Genomic DNA, 14,290 nt, shown 5'->3' on the forward strand with positions numbered 1-14,290 from the left:
CTCTCTCATCATTAATGTTTCTATCTCTCTCTCCCTCTCCCTTCCTCTCTGAAATCAATAAAAATATATTTTTTAAATAAAAGTGGGTTGTTCAGTGAATCTGTGATTACCCAACCCCCATTCTTATCCTAAACAAACCTCGAGACCTCCCCTTGGCCTGGGTGGTCTTTACAAAGAACGTTCTGACCCCAATTTCAGAATTTAGAGCTGGCAAGGGGGCCAGGAGAACAGCCCCCACCCCCACTTCCTCACTCCCCCCACCAGCCGTGGAAGCAGCTGATCTCCATTTCTGCCTGAGGGGACTTCATTGCCGCCTCTGCTGAAAGCAATTTGTCATGCCCTGAATTAAGTGGTTCCAAAACGGGTTTAATTTCAGTTTAATGGCTCTGTTTTTATGTGTAATTAAATACCATTGCATGGCGAAAATATGTTGTTTGCACTTCAGAGAGTGTGTGTAAGGGCCTGGGAAGCCAGCCCCACCGGGTTTCTACTCACTCCCAGGCCCCACCAGCCCCGCCCCTGGCCTGGCTGGAATTGTCTAGGTTGTGGGGAAGGGGATTATCGATGTGGGGAAGACAGGGGGGCAGTGAGGACAGAGCCAGTCCTGGTGGTGCCTGCTGGCTCAGTAGAGCATGTTTCTAATTATCTATAGCACACACACACCCCTACTCCCTGACCCCAACCCGCCCCAACCCCTGGGGCCTCAGACATAGAAGGGATAGGTCACTCTGACAGTGAAGATCTAATTAGGCCCTTGGCTGGCTGGAGTGGTGTCTGCTCCCCGGGGGTGTGCCCAAAAATGCCCCATTGTCTCTCCTCTACTTACTGTTTCCATTAACTCCCGCTCCCCCTTGACCCTTTCCCCTGACTCACAAGCAGGGAGGGCCCCTCGCCTCCCCTCTTCCCTGGGACCACCCAACATTCCAGCCGCCAGCCTACCTCCCAGCTCCATCCAACCACATCATCTTGACTTTCTTTAGGTCAGAGGTGACATTGACATAGGGGTCTAGAATGCAGGGGGCGTTTCTCTGGCTGGGAATGTTCCAGGGTCATTTACCACACAGCCAGATCTCCCCCTTCCCCGTCTCCCCCACTCCCTCAGGACGGGGCGGGGGCAAGCAGGCGCCCCAAGTCCTGCGTGCTTCAGAACATTCCTGGAGCAGCTTGGGGGAATCTGGCCCTGAGCGGAGAGGCTGGTCGGAGCAGCCTTTTCCTGGAAGGAGTTGGAGCCTTGGCAGTGGCTGGAACCTTGGGGCCCTGATAGGAGGAGGGGCCCGGAGGCTTGGCCAGCTCTCCGGCGATTTCCCCACCTGAATCCAATACCAGAGTCAGTCCAAGGCTCCATTTTTTTCTTCCTACTCCCCCCCAGCCTTCTGGCCAATGGAAAACCCAGCCCCCCACCTCCAGCCCACATCAGGGCTGGATCGCCGCTAATGAGCTGGGAAATGGAAACCAAATGCCTGATGTGGCTCGACACCTACCTATGGCCTAATCCTGGCAAGATGGCCCCCATCCTCCTGCTCCAAGCCACAGTGGGGGGAGGGGGGACAACATTGGGGGGGATGGGGAGCAGGACAGAGCACTGAGGGCTGTGGTTTTAAGTTTATCCAGGTATGGTGGCCCCACCAGGACATAATAGTTTGGTCCTTGCCATCTCCTCCTTTCTACCTCTGCCAGAGATGCTGATGCCCTTGTGGCAACTAGAGTGACCATTCAAGGGTTTCTGGAATCTAGGGTGGGAGGGCCTAGTGCAAACCAGGCCGGCAAGTCCTCTCTGGAGCCCGCTTCTCCCACGGTGACACTGCCCATACCATTCACACTGCCCAGGGGAGTGTCCCCATGGACACTGAGCTGCCCTTACTTCCTCCTTTTTTGACACCTAGGACCTGGCTCTTGGATCATGGGGCGAGCGCCAGGGGTTGGGGTGGGGATGTTTCTGTGAGGTGTGGAACGCCCCCACCCAAGTGCACATCCTCTAGTCTCTGATGCCAGACAGCTCCTCCCAAACCCTGCAGGGGACGCCTAGTGAGCGAGGGTCACTCCTTCACAGCCAGCAGGGAAGTACATACCTGAATTTCTTATTCCCTCTCTCCTCACCTCACACACATTCATTCAGATTCATGGAGCAGCCCACATATGGACACACCACACAAATGCACTCATCCATACACACCCAGACCAGGTATATGTGCCCTGTAAAAGCCCACACTCTCACATTTCAGCTATCACTTTGCTATATTCACACACATGTGCGCACACGTGCACGTGCGCGCGCACACACACACCATCAATATACATGTATCACAGAGGCACACCCAGGCTATGTATGCAGCTACTTCCTAAGCAGACCCTGCTCTTTCCGGAGGCCCGTGAAAGGAAAAGGACCGCCTACCACCCATGGCCAAGGGTGCGAGGCTGGAGCATTTAAAGAGATACTTCAGGGATCAAAAGAGAAACTTTTCCTGCGTTTGGTTTAGGGACCTAGAACTTGATCGGCAGCCTACACCCACCTTCTACCCCAACATGCGTTGGCCTTGGCCCCACAAGGGGGGACTGCAGCCCCAGACTCAAAATGCAGACAGCACAGGTGCCAGCACATCAGAGGCCTGGCAGCACCTCTGGAACTGGGGAGGGCCTAGGAATCCAGGAGCTGGCCAGACAGGAGGGTGCGCCCCCAGAGGCCAGATCAGACAGGAGGGCACTCCCCCAGAGTACAGCAGCTTGGTGCACAGGGTCCCGGGCTGCCTGTGAACTCCCTGAAAGGAACCTCCACCCAAGAAATCAGTGCCTGGCCCTGGCTGGTTTGGCTCAGTGGATAGAGTGTGGGCCTGCGGACTGAAGGGTCCCGGATTCGATTCTGGCCAGGAGCACATGCCTGGGTTGCGGGCTCAATCCCCAGTGGGGGGCATGCAGGAGGCAGCAGCCGATCTATTCTCTCATCGTTGATGTTTCTATCTCTCTCTCCCTCTTCATTCCTCTCTGGAATCAATAAAATATATTTTAAAAAAAGAAATCAGTGCCTGGCACAGAGGTCCGGGAGGGGAGGGACATTAGGAAATGACCAGGAATCCAATCGTACCACGTGGGCACACACTTGGGGGCTGCCACCAAAAGCCCACAGCCTGGTGTGCCCAGGACAGCAAGATCAAAGATGCCCCCACTCTTGACCCCTTGACCCATCAGAATCAAATCTCAGCACAACCCCCAATCAGGAATCCAGGCAGGCAGAGCTGTGGAATGTGGTGGAAAGTTTACCCCTTTCCCAAGCTTCAGGTCAGCGCCTCCCCCGCCCCCAAATTAATAAATCAAATCCAGATGCAAACCCAACCGGCCTGATGCCCTAGGAAATGCCCCAGTTTCACACACCAGCTGATCCCAGGAATAGCTCTGGCTCAGCAGGGCTGTCCGGCTCCCTCCCTCTGTTTGGAAGCCAGTATTTCCCCACCAGGAGTCTGAACACAGAGCACAGACTTGAGGGGCAGGGAGGCCCCTCAGGAAGAGGCTGCAGGGAGAGGATGGTGAATTGGCTGAGTCTTAGAGTCCTTCTACCATGTGGATAGTCCTCCCATCCCTGGTACACCCCTGTCTCTAATTTAAATAAATAAGCAAAACACAATTGTATTGTTTTTTGTTTTGTTTTGTTAAAAAAAAAAAAGAAAGACATCATGGCCAACTGGAAGGTCCCTAAGTCTCCTTCCATCCAGCAAGCCAGAAAATGCCCAGGGGGCAGGGTATGGGGCGGGAGCTGTAGGGAAGGAGGTGTGGAGCAGGAGGCAGAGGCCAAGCTGTGAGCCAGATGGAGTCATCCTGGTGATTTCACGGCTCTGACTACAAATGGAAGGGAACAGGACCCCAGGCAAGTCTCTTACTTCCCCCCAATCCCATTATGCTGGTCCTTTCCTCCATCAGGCACACACATTCCAATTACACATTCTTTCCTCCCACCCTGACTGCGCAGACAGGGGCCCCACCACCCCACCCCTCTGTCTTGCAGGCCTTCCTAGGACCCTCTTACCTCCTCCACAGCAGGGATCCGCTGCCAGGCAATCAAGCAGATGGCATTACCCCCAACCCCAAAGTAGGCTTGTCTCTGCAGGTCCTTGCCCTTGGAGGGCCTGGGGACGAAGAGAAGAGGAGCCTGGCAGCCCTTAGCTTTGGGTCCGGTCTCCTGACCATTGAGCCATCTGCTACCCCACACCTTCCCTGTGGCCTCCGCTCTACCACTAGATTGAGGGAGGGACAATGGTCAAGGTACATGTCTACTTTCCTCCTCAGATTATGGGCATGGGACTTCTCTTCTCCCACAGGCTTGTGTTCACCTTGTAGGAGGTGGGCCCAATGTCCAAATCAGAGGAAGTCAGAATAAGGGTGCCCCCACCCCGGGCTGAGAACTAGAGCTGGCATGTAATATGTAGCCAGTAAATGTTTTTAGATGGCTGAATGAATAAAAGAATGAATGAATCCAGGGTCAATTTGGAAACACACCAAGGCTCCCCATTGCCACTCTGACCTCTTAGGCTATCTAAGCCCAAAGAGGACACCCCTAGGCTCCGGCTCACCCCACGGGTACATCCATGCTCATCAACACACACACGCTACACACATGCTGAGGAAAACTTCTGGGCCAGAGGCAGAGCCAGGACTCAGATCCAGGCTCCAGGTCAGCTCTGCAGCCTCCAGGGGAAGGGGGGGCAGGGGGCAGGGAGCCCCCTGCCTGCTGGTAGGGCTCACTCGCGGAAGCTGTCAGCCAACTGGTGGCAGTCCAGCTCCTCCTTCGGCTCCAGGCCCCCTGGAAGCTTCACTCCTGTCTTCCGGTCCACACACCAGCACTTGCCACGTTGCCCATCCAGGGCCGGGTGGCACTGTCAAGACAAGGGCATGAGAGGTCAGTCAGCTGGGCCCCAATCCCAGCCGGGTCCCCAAATCAGACAATTGCTCCAAGATGGCCCCTGAGGCCAGACGCTCTCTCATGAGCACAAATCTTCTGAGCTCGCTGGAGTAGAGAGAGAACTTGGCCAAGAAGGAAAGGCCCAGAGAGTTTTCAAAGGCAGGGCCCTGAGGAAGTTCTATGGCCTTCCTAGCGGGGAGACTGGATCCATCGGATTTAGAGGTGAAGCTGGATTTGAAAGACTACGGTACAGGTCGGAGATGTTTTGAGTGTGTTCCCATTAGGTTGGGACTTTTAAGAATGGGATTAAAGCCCTGCTGGTGTGGATCAGTGGTTGAGCATCAACCTATGAACCCAGGGGTCACAGGGTTCAATTCCTGGTCAGGGCACATGCCCAGGTTGCGGGCTCCATCCCTAGTGGGGGCATGCGGGAGGCAGCCAATCACTGATTCTCTCTCATCATTGATGTTTCTATCTTTCTCTCCTCTCCTTCCTTTCTGAAATCAATAAAAATATGTATTTTTTTTAAAGAATAGGATTATGGATAATATCGGGATCCAAGTTGAAGTTAAGGTAGCATTAGGATATGAATTGCAGTTGAATTGGGAATTATAACTAAAACTTGAGTTGGGTGAGTCTCAGAGCCCAGGTCAGAAATAGAGTTGGGATAAAGATAGAGGTCAAAGTTAGACCAACTAAAGCAGTTGGGCTCAAGTTTGGGTCAGGATTAGAACAGGAAAGGTGGGGGGTGGATAGGGAAGGCAGGGGGCAAAGGTATATTTAAGAGTCAGGATTAAAGTTGAAGTGAAGGTCATCTCAAGGGTCAGATTTAGTCTGGGGATCAAGGGTCAAGGGTCAGAACTTTCAGTAGGAAAAATAATTAGGGGAAGAAAACCCATAGAACTGTCAACGCAAAGAATGAAACCTAATGTAAACTATGGATTAGTTACTAATAATGTATCAGTATTAGTTCCTCAATTATAACAAATGTACCACACTAATGCAAGATAGTAATAGGGGAAACTGGGTGTGGGGGAGTAGATGAGAATTCTGCACTTCCTGCTCAATTTTCTGTAAACCTAAAACTTCTCTAACAGAGTTTATGACCGCTTTTTTAGTTAGGGAAAAAAAGTTTTTAAAAATTGGGACCAAAAAACATTGGTGTTGGAGATAGGTTTGGCATTGGTTTAAGGGGGGGCCTCATTGATTCCCAACTCACTGCACACCGCTCATAACATCCTCAGGCCATCCTGGGATGTGTAGATTCAGGGGCAGCCTTTCTTCTCCTAGTTAGGCCTCTGCTGGCTGCATGGCAGCCCACTTTGAGGATTTATCATAGAGCGTGAAGTGTGAGGATGTGTGTGTCTATGCCCACAAGGGGCTGGAGAAGGAGATCCAGGCCAGGGCTCCCCAGGGAACACCCAACACGAGGCACCCCAGTGCTCTGCCCAGATATGCCACCCTTCCATGTGGGCCCAACTCTGACAGGCCAGAGATGGGGCTGGAGCAGACCAGCCTTCTTGAACATCCCAGCTTCCTGGTGGCTTGTCAGAGGAACCCATGTTCCAAGGGAATGAGGGGCACAGAGGTTTCTACATTCATGTCTTCTCTTCTGCCTACCTCCTTCCTCTGCTTCCACCTGAAGCCCCTAACTCCAGCTGTCAGATCTGGCATCATCTCCATCCTGGCGGTACCCCAAGTGGTTTGGCTACTCAACTTGGGGTAAGGGTCAGGCTGTTTCCTCCTTTCCTAACCCCTCATGACTTAGTCCCTCCATTTCCAGGGGAGACAGACATTCGAGGACGAAGGAGAACTACTCATAGGAAGGGAGTAGGGTGAGTGAGAAAGTGATGGGAGGCAGAGGTTGGCAGGAACACCAGGTGAACGTCTCAGATTGTGAATCAAGAGATGAAAATAGTCCTGGATGGGGAAGCAGGATAGTTAGTCTGCCATTAACTTGTTCTGTGACTTTGGGCCTCAGGCTCCTCATCCCAAAATGAGTGATGTGGGCACATGAGCTGAGGTCCTAAAGCTGGGGGGAAGGTTTGGGGAGGATCCTAGGGTTTGGGGAGACTCCCCTTCCTGAGACATTTATCGTGCATGACCCTGTCTCATGCCCCTGGCGCTGAGGCCAGGCCCAGCAGGAGAGAGAGGGTGACCCACCTGCTTGGGATGGAAGTTGCCGTTGCGGTCGCAGTTGGGGATGGGGATGATGTAGAGATTTGGGGAGCCTCCCCTTCCTGAAACATTTATCATGCATGACCCTGTCTCATGGCTCTGGCGCTGAGGCCAGGGCCCAGCAGGAGAGAGACGGTGACCCACCTGCTTGGGGTGGAAGTTTCCGTTGCGGTCGCAGTTGGGGATGGGGATGATGTAGAGGTCCTCGTGGGTGCGGCTCTGGGAGGCGGCCAGCCGCTCCAGGGCCCGGTGCAGCTCACTCTGGCAGGCGCCCTGGGGCTGGAGGAGAGAGAGAGGATGAAACTGCTCAGCAGAAGAGAAGAGGGGCAGGAGAACCAGGAATGGGGGTCATCTCAGGACTGAAGGCCTTGAAAGGAGGGTCAAAGCCCAGAGGTCAGGGTCAGGGCCCAGGGAGGTGAAGATAGAGGTCAAGGAAAAGGCTAGTTTGCAGTGATACTTATTCCGCTTGGCTTGGGTTCTGGAGACATTGGTGGGAAGAGTAGAGGGACACTGAAGACAGGATCTTGGGCCAAAGAGCTTCAACAAAGGAGAGGTGTGAAGTGAAGGAACCCCGTGGGGAAGGAGCTGTAGAAACCTATGGAGGAGGCCTGGAAGGGGGTGATTTCTAAGCAGGAGGGATGAATGAAATCATGCCATCAACAAGGCATGGCTTGGGTTCTGGAGACATTGGTGGGAAGAGTAGAGGGACACTGAAGACAGGATCTTGGGCCAAAGAGCTTCAACAAAGGAGAGGTGTGAAGTGAAGGAACCCCGTGGGGAAGGAGCTGTAGAAACCTATGGAGGAGGCCTGGAAGGGGGTGATTTCTAAGCAGGAGGGATGAATGAAATCATGCCATCAACAACGTGTAAGATCCAGGAACGGAACCATCAGAACCATCCGTCAGACAGGACATTTGCCAGACTCCGGAACAGGGTCCCAAGGCCCCCTGCTATGGCCAGCATTAACCCTTTAGAGATTGAGAAGGTCTCGGGTGGGGAATCCAAGAGAAGGGCCAAGAAATATCAGGAAGCTTGGGGCTACCATGAGTTACCAACCAAGATAGAAGTATTTCAGTATTTAAAAACCACTTTAGCTGTACCAATATAGAGAACTACCAAGCAGGAATGGAATTTTAAGGAAAGGAATGAGGACTCTCTGGATCCTGACAATGTATACTCTACCCCGTAGGCATCCAAAGAATGTTTACTGGATAAACATAGGCCAAGATGTGGTGGTGGTGGTGGTGGTGGTGTGTGTGCCTGTGAACATGTGCATTTGAGGTCAGAGGTCCTCACCATAGGCCGGGCTTCCTCCCGGGGAGCCCCGCGTGTGTGTCTGTGAACATGTGCATTTGAGGTCAGAGGTCCTCACCATAGGCCGGGCTTCCTCCCGGGGAGCCCCGATGACCTTCATCTTGCCCCCATTGGTGTTGCGGTCTCGAATTTTGGCGAAGTGCTTCTGCAGGCACTTGCGGTCATGCGCGCTGCAGGGGCTGAAGCTGTTGTTGGGGTGGTCACCCTCATCCTTGTCTGCAATCAGGCCAAGATGGGGAGAGGTCAGCACTGGGAAAAGACCGAGCAACACACCAACCCAGCCTCCCACCTCTTTCTGCTTCTCGGGGGTTCTCCAGCCTGACACGGGAAGCATGGGGGTCTAGGAGCAGGAAAAAGTCAAAACAGCACTCCCATCTCCTTCCCACTCTCCTGGAAGTCCTCAGGAGGCTATTTTTCTTGAAGTCCTTGACTTGCCCCTCACCCCACCCAGTCCGGCGCTCAGATGAGTCACCAGCTGCAGCTGCCCAGACAGGAGGTTCCCCTGGGCTCTGCTGGGAGGTCTGAGGCAGGCAGGGGGGCCCCCCACCGGATCTTTTCTCCTTCTAGTCAGCTCCTCCTACCACCCCCCTCTCCATCTGCTCTCTCTTCCTGTCTCCTTTCCTGCTCTTTTCAGCGTCTGGCTGAGCCAGCCACAGGATCCCGAGGGCTGTCAGCCCAGCTGACCCGCTTCCAAATGGCCAGAATCAAAGTTTCCATGAGTGATGAGAAATCCAACCCAACAAGCTCTCCCCATTGGCTGGACAGGAGAAAAGTGGGAGTGGGTGTGTATGCCTGCGTGTGCAAGTGTGTGTACACTTGTGTAATGCTCTGTGCGGCCCTAGGACCAAGAGAATACCTTCCCCATCCCTTCAATCCCCTACCCTTAGACTTCAGACCCCATCCAAAGGCCATGTCTGTTGCCCAGTCAGGGCACTGGGGATCTGGAGATGGGGGTGGAAAGGCTGGGCCTGCACCCCTCCCTGGGATCTCATGAAGACTCTATCTGAACTCAAGAAAAACCCAATTGCAACTGCTGCTTCTCCCTCCAGGCAGCCAAGTCCAGACAACAGGGCTGAGCTGGAGAAAGGGGTTACAGATCAGAGCCTCCTCCGAAATGCTCGGTTTGGCAGCTCTCGGCCGGCCTGAGTGCAAAGCCCCTGCCAGCATTCCAGATGTTGGTGACCAGGCAGACGGTTACATCTGTTTTGTGTCAGAATTTCTTTTTTTTTTTTCCTGAGGAGTTAGCAGGTTCCTCCAAGTATGGCAGTGGTCCCAGAGCTGCCTCTGGGTCAAATGGTATTTTTCTGCCTGGCCAGAGTGGGTTGGGGGTAGAAGGGGGAGGCCAGCTCTCTTTTTATTCTCCTAGTCCTGGGAGTGTGGGGAGAGACATGCGGATAAAGGAAAACCAAGCAAGGAAGAATCGAGACCCTCAGAAAGTCTTTGTCAAGATTCCACACCAATGGCTATTTATAAAATTGAGTCACCAAGGATGGAAAGAAGGCTCTGTCACGAGTAGAGGGCTGGCTTAGAAAGAGGAATCGGAGGGAAGAAATAAATAGAGCAGAGAGATATACCCCATCCTCCAGCATTCTTAACATCCCAAGGGCAGTCCAGAGGGGACTCGTTTGTAACACCAACTCGAGTGCCCTTCCAACCTGGAAGGGTTTTATTGTCTTTCCTTTGAGTGTGTTTTCTTTTCATGGCCATCAAGGAAAAGGCTAGTTTGCAGTGATACTTATTCCGCTTGGTAAATGGGCAGAATGTTCTTAGGTTCAAGGGGGTAAGGAAGAGTTTTCTACGAATGGCGCTGTCTCAGGAGGTAGAGTGCCCCACGGCCCTAAGGTGTGGAGCGTCCGAGTGGTTGAGGCCTCAAGAATCTAGAGACATCTGGAGTAGAAGTTCAACTGCAACCAGGCTTTCCAATGCTGAAATTCTGTGAGTCGAAGTCCACCAATGACCAATGCTTGAGGGATTATTAGTGGATATTTGGAAATGTGTATACCTTAACTTGAGCGGTATCATTAAGGACAACTGGGTCCACTCACTGCAATCTGGGGCTGCGTGGAGCCTAGAAGCATGGCTTATGTTCTTGTGTTGGGAGGGCCCCATGTCACATAGAGGTTACCTGGGGAAGATGGGCAGGCAGCATGCCTGGTCTCCCCATTTTTTGTTTCCCCACCACCCAGCACACGTGTGCCTAGCTTGTGTGTAAGCTTGGAGAAGAACACACCAAGACAGGGAGAGTAGCTCCTTAGTGTCTCTCATGGGGACATAGGTACCTGGACTATGTCCCTATCTGCCCACTCAGACACAGAGAGGCCGGAACTCAAGAATTACAAACATATACAAACAATCACGTGTCTAGACACACACTTGTCCACGTGTGCACACCTACATGCACTCAGGCACTCTGACCCAGCCTGGACAGACACAGACCTAGGGCAGGGCACACTGGCTATACCCTAGCTTGTTGACTTTTCATTTCATCTGTAACTTTTCCTTGCCCATCACACCAAGTACCCACCCCAGGGCCCACCCCAAGGCACCTGGCTTGGGAGGGTGAGTGTCATGGCGTTGAGTCTCTGAAAAAACGTGAACCGTCGAACCTCCAAAACTGGCCACCTGGTGCTGCTCACCCAGGTGGTGCCATCTGGAAAACCCCAATCCTGGTGGGCTCCCCTCTGAGCAGGGGCTGGAGTCAGACCTAGCCCCCTGAAAGATCTGACCTCCTGAATTCCTGAAGGCTTGCTTGGGAGATGAGGTTTCCAAGGTAGACTAGGTCATCTCCTCCAGCTCCTGCTTGGAGCGAGGCCAATGACACGCAGCCACAGGGGAAACCTTGGTTTTTGCTCCAGCAACAGAGGAAGGGAAGGCACCCAGAGAAAGAAGAGGCTTCACAGCTTTGGCACTACTGGCTGCAAAGTTCATGGTCAAAGCTAGAGGATTTCCTCTTTCTTGCTGCCTGATTTCATCCCCATGATTCCTCCTCAACTCCAGCCCCTGCCCCACTCAAGACACCCAGAGTGAGACTGTGAGGTGGGTGGGTTCCACCCACCTGCCCTGGAAGGCCTTTTCCTTCTTCCCCTGGACTCTGGCTGGAGAAGTCAAGACCACCATGTTGGGTACCAGACCCTTTCTTTGAGTTCTGGCTCAAAGGGTGTCTCCCTCACTGTTGTGACACACTGCTGGCCTCAAGAGTCAGAGACAAGGACAGCTGACCTGTTCCTCCCATGTTTATAGCAGGAAAAGGCATCAAAATCTGCCTTACCCCTCAACTCCTCTGCATGTCCCCCAGCTTTATTCCATTGCCTACTGTCCCCCAAAACCCCAATATCAGAGGAGGATTTAAGCTTCAGGTTAAATCCACTCAGCGTCCTCTTCATCACCATCTTCATCACTGCTCCACTTTACTGAGCTCTTACTCCACGCCAGACATCCCACCCTGTGAGGCAGGTCCTACTGTAGACTGGTGGAAGGGAAGGAGGAGGGATTTATCTCTACAGCTCCTATGTCTTTAAACAGAAAGACTCCTGGTACCCAAGACACCAATAATTCTCGCTTTCCCAATACTAAAAAAAAGTAATCAAATTTAGCAGCTACGCTCCTCTTCCCTCCCTCCCACAAAGGCACAGAATTTCTGGGAAGGCCCTGTTCCCATGACACCACTGGATTCCCAGTACTGCAGTAGGGGGGGGGGGGCAGTGTTTGCTGTGTTGACTAAAAATTAACCTGGCTGCCTGTTCCCTAACCCTGTCCCAGAGCAACACCCCAGTCCAAACGCCGATGCACTGTCCACTCCCCCCGATTCCATGAATCCAGGGTCAGCGCACTTATGCGGAATTGTGGATTTCTGACGCACCTGTCCACCCCATCCCCACTTCTGGTGGCCTGAGTGGTATTAACCCACAACCTGTTCTGGCTCAAAAAGCTAGGACAGGAAGGTGGGGGAGCCTGGAGGTGGAGGGGGGCCTGCCCCAGGGCAAATAGTAGGCAACTGGGCCACAGTGACTGCCCTCCCTCAGTCACTTGCTGAAGCTCAGCCCCAAGAGGAAAAGGCAGAGAGAAGAGGCTTAGGTCCCCAAGCCTTGGGACCTGGGAGGGACAGTGGCCTATTGTCAGTGGGAAGCTAAAGAGAATAGTAGAGACAGGGGCCAAGCCCTGAACACTTTGTCTCGCCAGAGACCTTGCAGGGCTGCTGCACAACTCTAGGGGGCGCCTTTCCCATGGTGCTGTGCGGCCCAGGCTGTGGCAGAGGGTACTTCTGTGATGACTGGGAGGTAAGAGGGCAGGGACACAGCTTGCCAAGAAGGTGCCTAGTTTCCCCAGGGTCCCCCAGACTTAGCCTGTCCCTCTCCGGATGGTGCATGCACTGCATGGGTGGAGGACAGGCAGGGAAGGGGAAGGGGGGTGTTAGAGACCCGGGCCCTGTAATCCAAAGGGGACCTAAAGCCACCCTGGGAGGCGGGTTTGCATAATAGCCACAGGACAATTACACTGCTCATGCCTCTCCGAAGCTCCCAGGGACATGGATTTTTCTCCACTACAGGATGGGGTGCTCCTTCCCAGCCAAGGAAAACGGGTGCCCAAGACCCTCTGAGGGTTCTTCTGCCCCCTGTTCAAGTTGGTGAGAGAGGAGGAGGCTACCACCCATCCTCATCAGTTGCCAGATAGCCGCTGGCTTGTGGAGGAGGGAGACACAAAGAGAATGTGGTCCTGTTAGACTCAGGGAGCCCAAGGGCTCAGCCCTCACTCCCAGTCTGGTCTGGTACCAGTACCCCTCCTCTCCCACTGGCACTGGCATCTCTGGCCCCATGATCAGCGACGTATTCCCCCAAGGACTGCCCCCCTTCCCAGATGTGCTGGGTGCCAGGCTGGCATTTCTCCTAGAATGTTTTCTGCTGACCCATCTCTTGTTGCCCAGGGGCAGGAAGGGCAGCCAGGCCTGAAGCCCAGACCCCTGGGGTCCACCTCCTTCCTGTTTTCCCTGCGTCCTGCTCTCCTCCAGCTAACAAGCTGCAGAGGATTGAGGAAGTGGAGCGGTCTGGGACCCAGGGCAGGAAGCTTGGGGCCAGAGTCCCAGCATCCGGACTGCAACAATGGAAGCTTCAAACACCAGGAAAAGAGACAGACAGAGAGGCACAGGGAGAGCAAAACAGAGTCAGAGAGGGAACAAGATACAAAAGCAGACATACGGAAAGGCAGGCCGAGAGAGATTCCAAAAGTAACAGAAAGACAGGAACAAAGAAAGAGAGACAGGGACACAGAAAGAGACTGAGATGAGAGTGAGAGAAGCAGGACAACGGAAACAGAAAAGGGTAAGAAGACAGAGAAAGAGAAAGAAACTGATGGTGGCCAGAAGATACTGGGGGAAGGAGAACTCCAGAAGGTTGCCTGTGAAACTAGAGGCTGAAAGACACAGCAGGAAAGAACAAAGAGAAAGAAGGAAAAGAGACTGAGAAAGATTAGAAGGAGCAACTAAGAGGCTCACTGAGAAATGGAAAAGAGAAAGGATAAGAAAGAGTTTAAGGCAAAGGGCCTTCTAAGTCTGTCTCCCTCTCTCTCTTCTTTACTTTCTAGCCCACACCCGTTAGGTTTCTGCAGCTCTGGGCTGGGAGCCCAGACTTGCTTCTTTCTGCCACCTCAGATGGCACCTGCCGAGAGAAAAAAGAGGGATGCCTGTGGACCAGGGCAGGAGGAAGTGCCCAGGCCCGGCAGAGAGACCCCTGTCTTCCCAGTACCCCCCAAACGGCTAGGTGAGCTGGCTGGGGGCTTTGGGGAAGGGCAACTCCGCTGCCCCTCACCACCAAAGCCCCTCTCGAATGCCTGTCCCAGTCCTCCCACCTCAATGTCAAAAGTCCAAGCTCTGGCTTTTCAGACCCCTGGGGCTTTCACCTGTGGTGAGGGGACCAG

General features: G+C 53.5%; 1 protein-coding gene across 1 annotated transcript in view; it reads right to left on the reverse strand.

Annotated features, from left to right (window-relative positions):
* Nucleotides 1-3,619: 3,619 nt before the first annotated feature.
* The window catches only part of IGFBP4 (insulin-like growth factor binding protein 4), an 11,278-nt gene continuing 607 nt past the window's right edge, over nt 3,620-14,290 (reverse strand). Inside the window, exons 2-5 of the mRNA XM_014536127.1 lie at nt 8,439-8,596; nt 7,262-7,345; nt 7,052-7,102; nt 3,620-4,862 (exon numbers count right to left, since the gene is read on the reverse strand). Coding sequence (XP_014391613.1) covers nt 4,728-4,862; nt 7,052-7,102; nt 7,262-7,345; nt 8,439-8,596 — 428 coding nt within the window. The 3' untranslated portion in view covers nt 3,620-4,727. The remainder of the gene's footprint in view (nt 4,863-7,051; nt 7,103-7,261; nt 7,346-8,438; nt 8,597-14,290) is intronic.

This window comes from Myotis brandtii, unplaced genomic scaffold (genome assembly GCF_000412655.1).
Source record: "Myotis brandtii unplaced genomic scaffold, ASM41265v1 scaffold157, whole genome shotgun sequence".
Lineage (NCBI taxonomy): Eukaryota > Metazoa > Chordata > Mammalia > Chiroptera > Vespertilionidae > Myotis > Myotis brandtii.